Source organism: Quercus lobata, chromosome 2, assembly GCF_001633185.2.
Source record: "Quercus lobata isolate SW786 chromosome 2, ValleyOak3.0 Primary Assembly, whole genome shotgun sequence".
Lineage (NCBI taxonomy): Eukaryota > Viridiplantae > Streptophyta > Magnoliopsida > Fagales > Fagaceae > Quercus > Quercus lobata.
The window spans coordinates 69,874,003-69,881,677 of record NC_044905.1 but is presented as its reverse complement, the minus strand read 5'-3'; the positions used below and the strand labels follow the sequence as shown (position 1 = coordinate 69,881,677).

At 36.3% G+C, this 7,675-nt stretch overlaps 1 protein-coding gene across 1 annotated transcript; it reads right to left on the bottom strand.

Moving 5' to 3' along the window:
* Positions 1–1,902: 1,902 nt before the first annotated feature.
* Positions 1,903–5,955, bottom strand: LOC115976368. The gene is made up of 2 exons (XM_031097598.1): positions 5,037–5,955; positions 1,903–2,967 (listed from the first exon to the last, which is right to left on the bottom strand). Exons 1-2 carry the CDS (start codon positions 5,622–5,624, stop codon positions 2,254–2,256), a joined length of 1,302 nt encoding a protein of 433 aa, XP_030953458.1. The 5' UTR covers positions 5,625–5,955; the 3' UTR covers positions 1,903–2,253.
* Between the last annotated feature and the right edge of the window lie 1,720 nt (positions 5,956–7,675).

The window sequence follows — 7,675 nt, the reverse complement described above, 5'->3', positions numbered from 1 at the left end:
CAAAATACATAAATTATATGCTCAGGCAACGGACAATAGTGTTGTCACAAACAAACAAACAAGTCCAACACCAAAAATGGTGATGCCATTGTCCAACCTTGCTGAATTGGAGGAGCTCCTTCCCACAAACTCGCCTGAGCTTGGCACTGGTGTAATTGGCTTCGAATGAGGAGCAGCTGCAGAACTTAGAGGCGGTTGGGCACTTGGGGAATGGAAAAATGAGGACATATTGGGTGGTGTTACATATGGTGAAACAGACGGTGAAGCTGAAATTGTGGGCTCACTAGTTGAACTTGGAGCATGCAAAATAGCAAAGCAGATGACCATAAACAAAGCAGCACAAGACTTTGTGAGTGTAGCCATGGATAACTGAGAAAGTTAGCTGAATTGGGAGATAGATTTAGTGATAAGAATGTAGGTAAAATGGTAGGGATAAGGGGTAGTGCTCTCTGTCTCTACGATTGTTTATTTGGTGGGTGTCACGGGATTGATAGTGGCATGTTTAATTTTATGCTGTCTTTTAAGTTTTTATACTTTATTTACTGTAACCTATAGTTTTACTTTTGCCTGATTATCATATGGTTTTATATTTAGGACAAATTGAATCTTTCGTGTTTTAATTTTTAAATGGATTAAGTTTGTGTCTAATTGCATTAGTGCATTAGACGTGTTAAAATTTAGACACGAATCTCAACGTGTCCACGTTACACAAGCGGTGCCCTTAAACTTGAAAGGAGGAATAAATCAATGCAGGGGATCATGCTGCACAAAATAGTGGTTTTTTCACATGATCTAGATTTGAAATTTTACTCCAAGGGGTCCGCATGTTTCAGCCACCTACCCTAGCCCATGTGACCTAGCTATTTACAGGGCCACTTTTGTAAAAACCTTCACCTAAAAGAATCTGGAATAGCCCTTCTAGTACCCACAAAGCGACAAGAATAGGGTCTTTTTTTGTCCACTTTAGTTTTCGGCAATTATACTTGACAAGTTTAAGATAGTAGATACCTTTAATATGGGATGGTGGATCATGGATGTTTACTGTTAATTTCTGATTCTTAACAAAAACTAGAAACCAGAGTCTTAACAAATAACAAGATCCTAAAGCCCTGAGAATCCCAAACACTCATGTCCGAGCTGACCTTCAGATTATCTTACCAGCTTGACTGAAAGTGGACTCGGCTAAAATCTAACAGTCAGAGTAGTACTGTCTGAAACGGTGCCATGGATTATAAGGGGCTGTTTGGTAGATCTGTTTAAACACATGTTTTCAGTTTTTAAACAACATTATACGTATTTTCACACACTTTTTCACCTACACATATTTTCAAAAAAAACTGAAAACTGTTGTTTAAATACATGTACCGAACAAGCCCTAAATTCTTCACATCAGACATGCTTTGGTCTGTTTGGGATTCAGTTATTTTGTTGAAACTGAAAACTTTTTGCTGAAAGTACTGTAGATAAAATTAAAACTTAGTTAAAATAGTACAGTGAAACCCATAAATAGTACCAAAAAGTGCAATGGAGCCCGTAAATAGTAGTAAAAATAAGATAAATAGTAAAATAAACTGGCTTTTTAAACTGAAGTCAAACGCACACTAACCCATTGCGCTTTTTGATACTATTCATAAATCTCATTATATTATTTCAACTAACTTTTAACTTTATCTATAATATTTTTAGTAAAAAGTTTTCAATTTCAGCAAAATAAACAATCCCAAATAAACCCTTAAACTTCGTATGTTTTTTAGAGCTTGGGGCACGGTTAGGGTGATATATACATGCACATATCAGAAGCCTATTGTCCTCAATTTGGAGTTTGCAATTACTGAAATTGTTCAACCAAAAAATAATATAAGCCGCATGCCCAAATAATAGCTACAGCAGTATTTGCATTAATTAGAAAGAAATAGAAGTTCATCAAAGTTCTTAAATTCTGAAACAACTTTTTTTTTCTCCCAATGCAGGAAACTACATAATGTTTCAATCTATAATAACAACTCTTCGTAAATGCTACATATAAAAAGAATCACTCAATACAAGATTCTACTCCACCATCAATTCCTTTTTCTTTGGAGTTGATTCTGGAAATAAACATATTGAAGATTACAACAAGGTATGCCAATTTACTTGAAAACATGAGTCGCAACATATAAGTTCTATCCATAAATCATAACAATGCAAGAATTAGGCCAGAAATTAACACATCATTTTACCATTAGAAAGTTCCATTTGAAGTAAAATCTCCAATTAAAGAAGCCTAAGGTGTGCAGTATCATTCAACCTTTTTATCTGCCAACCTGCTTTCCAAGAATGCTGCAACACTGTCACTGAAGAATCTTCTATGCATATCTTTTGTGACATTATTGGGCTGCATCCAAGGAGACCTGTAAGGAGACACTTAATTGGCACTGAATGTGTGAAAACACCAATACAAGAGGAGATACCAGATGAGGAGGTCTTGCTACTTAAATCTTTTAGGGAGCTTTGGTGGTTGGCATCCTGAGGGGATATCTCATCCTCAGCTTCATGATCCCCAGTAGTCACATATTGTAGCCTGCTCTTACCAGACTTCTTCCTCAAAAGCCCTTGTCGGTGCCTGTTAAGCAAATCCCAGTGGGCTGACGGGGCAGAAGACCCATCTCGATCATGATTAGAGTTGGTCAGAGCATGGGAGTTGTGGTGTGAAAACCCTTGGCTCTCATTCTGATGGTGTGAGGGAAAATCTGATCTCAGCTTTTCAGGCATTCCAAGGACTGTCCCATTTAAAAACTGAACCATCCGGAATTCTACTTGCCTAAGTGATTCTCCAGATGGTGCAGAGAAATCAGGCTGGAATCTGTCAATGAGGCTGAGAGTTTCAGGTGTGTATATTTCTGACCGGAGGCAGCCCTCCCAATGCCCATGACTCATTTCCACTAATGCATCTGAGGATTGTATTTGGTCCTCTGCAAAATTCATTTCCTGCGGGATTTTTGTGGACAAACAAATTATTTAATAGAGTTAAAGATGTAGAGAGAAGATTTTAGGGTTAAGTACAGCCATCTACCTGAAACTATGAGAGTATTTACGACATACACCTTGAACTACAAAAATTATGAAATCAAGTAATCAACACCTTAAGTCAAGAGTAATCTACCACCCACCTGTTAAATTAGACACTACTTTGGACATTGGATGGACAGTTGAAATTGGTATTGAATTACTAATGTTAATTGCAAAATTTTGTAGTTTAAACATTGCAAATGCCTCATGATTTAGGATAGATAGCAAATAACTGCAATTAACCAAAGACATTATAACATTCTCCACATCACAGAACATATCCTAGTTTATCTCATCATTCATGCTAAATCTATTAGAGAGTAGTAGTTAGGAATAGGGGTGAAGAAAGCTTACCCAAGTCTCCCAAAAATTGTGAAATTCCTAATTCAGAGGAGGCTTACCTAGACCATGTGGTGCCATTTCCAAAGACAATGGACTTGATTTATGCTAATACAATGACTAGGATTCAGTCAGGTTGATTGCATCGTACAAAAAACCCTTGTTGGTGGCAAAGTTCATCATGCATTGTAAGTGCTAGGTGGAGTATGAAGAAGTCCTGGGTTCAAGTCCCACCAAAATGCGTGTCTAACTTACAGACCAAAAAAAAAAAAAATCATCATGCATTGTTCGAACTTTCCACTGTAGAAGCGTTGTACAATCAAGTTTTACCAAGTCCAATCTCCACCAGGGGTTTTGAGGTGCTCAAGGCTATTATCGTTGGAACCCTAGGGACTTGCTCACCTTTCTCACTAGTTGGTCAGCTCTCACAAATAGACAGGCAGTGTTTCTCACTCACAAAACTGCAACAATCAATTATCACAGAAAGATTACTCTTTTAACCACATCATAGGCAATTGAAACCCTAGAGAGAAGATCCAATGGTGAAAAATGGTGGTAGTTTGGTGGGGGAGGATCTTAAACAAGTCAGGCTAGGTATGGGCCAAGCAGGTGGGTATATATATAAAACAGATAAATGAATAATTATATACAAAACCCGTTTATGACTCTCCCAAGACCACTTGTTTGTCCCATACTTATCAGATGCATCATGTCAAATTCATAAGCAAATAAGTAATACATTGTTTTTTTTTTTTACTGCAATTAGTTTCACTAAGCATGAGATACTTAGACTCTAAAACAACTCAGCATGGTTCTAACCTATAAATAGCATCATCTTTAGCCCTTGAACGAATTCAAAAAATTGTCTCAAATAATTTTAATTGGAAGATTATGATATGCAAGAGAGCATATGAACAGTTGATACTTTCAATAAGAATCTTCATAAGCATAAACAATTATTATCATTATCAGAATATCAGTCAGTTCCTCATTATGGTCTTACGACTCTTTCTTTCTAGGCTGATGCAATCCCAACATGTATATGTAGCAGTAATTAAATGTAAAGAGATACAGGGTCCAAAGATAAATTTATCATCGCTAGATGCTTCCTTTAATAATTGAGACCAATATCATTAAACCAGTCCTGCAAGTAGGGCCAAACAGCTAATAGTAATAGTTCTATTCCGCATAGGACATAAACCAGCAACTACAGGCAAAATTTCAGGTCACCATTCCAATGATATAGCAGCTTTATAAGCAGCTATATCCAACAACTAAACAAGCCACAACTAAAATGAATAACATTAACCAATCAAAAATGATCAAACCTCCTTCCTCAACCACATATTAACTTCAAAAAAGAGAAAAAGAAAGTACTAATCAGAGTTTTGTAATGGTAGGACTACGATGAAACATAAATAAGCAGACTAGAAGCTTGAACCGTATATTAAAGAAAGCACATATTAATCCAAACTGAATTATCATTTTCAATGGACTAGCTACAACTAAAAATCACACATTTCAAATAATGCTTTGAATTCTAAACAATATATCACACATTTCGCAAGGTTTTAAGCAAAGAGATAATTCTCTGATCTCTACAAGCGATTTTGATTTGAGAGTAAAACTAAACTGAGAATTGGAATTACCTGACAGACCGAAACGGCCATTGACCTGGCCCGATTCAACGGCGAAGAAAAAACAGCATTGAACCTAACCCGTTGGGAATTCAAGAACACAGCCAACGCCCTGGCTTGCCGTTTCCCGGCAACCGTCAATGCCGCCTCGGGGCACCGTCCGGAGACGAAATCAGGCCTCAGATTGAGCTCGCACTCCCCGTGGTTAATCAAAAACACCTCCACGACCGTCCGATCATCGTCGATCGCATTGGACGAGTAGCTTCTGGAGAAAACCCCCGGCGGCGGCGGCGGCAGAGGCGGAGGCGGTGCCAAAACGTTGTAAGGGTCCCATACCTTGATGGAGGGGCCCAGACGCGGCGTCCCGAGGGAAGACAGTTGAGGAGAAAGCGGAGATGCGGACGCGTGGCAAGGGAGCATCTCGGGTTCTTGTTCTAGAACCTTCTTGACAAGATTGTTGTCCAGTGCTTCTCGTATTCTATTGGCTTCAACATTGTGATGTCGCTCGTGTTGGTCTTCTTCTTCGTCGTCGTCGTCTTCTTCTTCTTCTTCTTCTTCTTCGCTCTCTTCGACTTGTTGCACGGACTGGGTGGTGCCCATGGGATATGGGAGATTCAGCAACGAGCTCAGTGAGCAGATCCCACCGGTGGTGCCGCTGAGTTACGATTCGAATCGTAACGCATTGTGAACCATTTATGAGTTTGAGGTAGCTGAGAGTAGTAGGTAGGGTTTTGAAGATTAGTGAAGAAGGGTGAGAAGCTGAGGAGGGTTATTGGTTGTTTTTAGATTAATGGATAAAAGAGATAAGAGTGAGTGAGAGAGATCCACAGACGGAAGTGGAAGTGGATCTGGCTGTGTTGGGTTGGTTCTTTTGTTTTGTATGTGCTTTTGATGGATTTCATTTCATTTGACGAAAGCAAAGCAAGCCTAGCGAAACGCCGAAACCCATAGGGCCATAGCGACGTCCATTTTTTGCTTTTGCTTTTCGGTTCGTTTCGATGAGAAGGACGCGTTTCGTTTCGCTTTTTTGGGTAATTTGCAAAATTCCTTTACGGTACGACGTCGTTGTGGCTACACAAATATTTTACAGTAAATGAGCCCATTGAGAATATATATATATATAAAAATTAAACCTGGATAAAAAAATAAAAAAGGGTGTGTCTTTCTTTGCTAAAATGTTTCATTTTTATACTGTTTGTTTGACTGTTATTTAAAAGGTGTAATAGGTCGCTATATCGAGTGGTTGGATTATAGTTTTTTACCATAAAAATTACTCCATGCATGGTAACACCAACTATGAGAAATTTAGAGGCCGTTTGGTCTGTCTTTTCAAAATACAGTGTGATGTGTGAACAATCAAAATTAGAGTTCAATCTGATTGTTTCGATTTATAGATTTAGTTTCTTAATTTTTGAAATTAAATGAATTTTTTATTGGATATCTTATCCCTTCAAATTTTAATGAAACTAATAAACATCTTTTTTTTAAAAAAATAGGTGTTAAAATTCCATAATCAAATCAGTTTTAATAATTTATTTTAAATTTAAATGGGGATGGGACCAAATGAAGAAATTGAAAAAAAAAAATTGATTCACTAAATTTTTTTTTGAGAGAGTTTCAACCTATGACATCCACTTCTAATAATAGCTCATTATCATGAGACTAATAGCTCATTATCATGAGACTAAGACATCAATCAGTTTTTGGTGTAGGCGAGGATTGAATCTCAGATCTCTTATATAACCATCAAAGACTTTACCAGTTGAGCTAACTGGAATCCACAATTGATTCACTAAATTGATACAATTATTAGTTGAGGGACAAAATTGAACTTTACTTTAAGAATCAAACAATTTTTTGTACGTTATTTGCTTAATTTTTTTTTTTTTTTTTTTTTGGGTAAAGGAGGATACATGCATTAAAACTAAATCAGTCTATTACCAACCAAAAAAAAAAAAAAAATTATAGTTGTTGAGAGTGTTGCTTTATTTTTTTCTTAGCAAAAAAATATTGTTTTCGAACCTAAGATTAGCAAGATTTTTTTTTTTTTTGTTCCCTAACATTTTTAAAGAGCCTTTTTCAATAATTTTAAGGGCAATAATAGGGACAAATTTAACTTTTTCCAATAGCTTAGGGATTAAAAAAAAAGTTTTTTAAAGTTTAGAGATAGAAAGTACTATATTTCCAATAGTTTAGGGATAAAAAGAAAAATTTGCATTTATATTTATGCAACGGTGAAGCGTGATTATCCAGTTTTATAACTATGAGTAAAATTCTCATGCCATGTGAGAGTGAATAGCAATTGTGTGTCACTTCACATTATTTGAGTTATTATAATAGGAATACTATACAAACAATTAATTCATATTAATATACAAGATTTATTTCTCAGTTAAATATAGAAGATATAAGTAATTTATTGTTATTTTATCACTTGAAATAGTGGAGGGAACCAAAAAATTTAAATGGTCTGATTTTGCAATTTAATTGGATGAAATGTGCTAGCAAATGACATAAAAAACAGTGACTAATTTTTAATTGGATACGTATGTAAATGCTCTCATTTCCAGATAGAGTGCCCAATTCAATTCTTAATAATTATACAACATTACCCATCCTCCTAAAAGAAAACCATCTTGAACAAAAAAAGT

Bases quoted from the DNA above. Each gene is read 5' to 3' on its own strand.
- LOC115976368 (XM_031097598.1), bottom strand. From the start codon at position 5,624: ATGGGCACCACCCAGTCCGTGCAACAAGTCGAAGAGAGCGAAGAAGAA. The intron at 2,968-5,036 runs GTAATTCCAATT...AAAATCCCGCAG, and splicing joins TGGCCGTTTCGGTCTGTCAG to GAAATGAATTTTGCAGAGGA.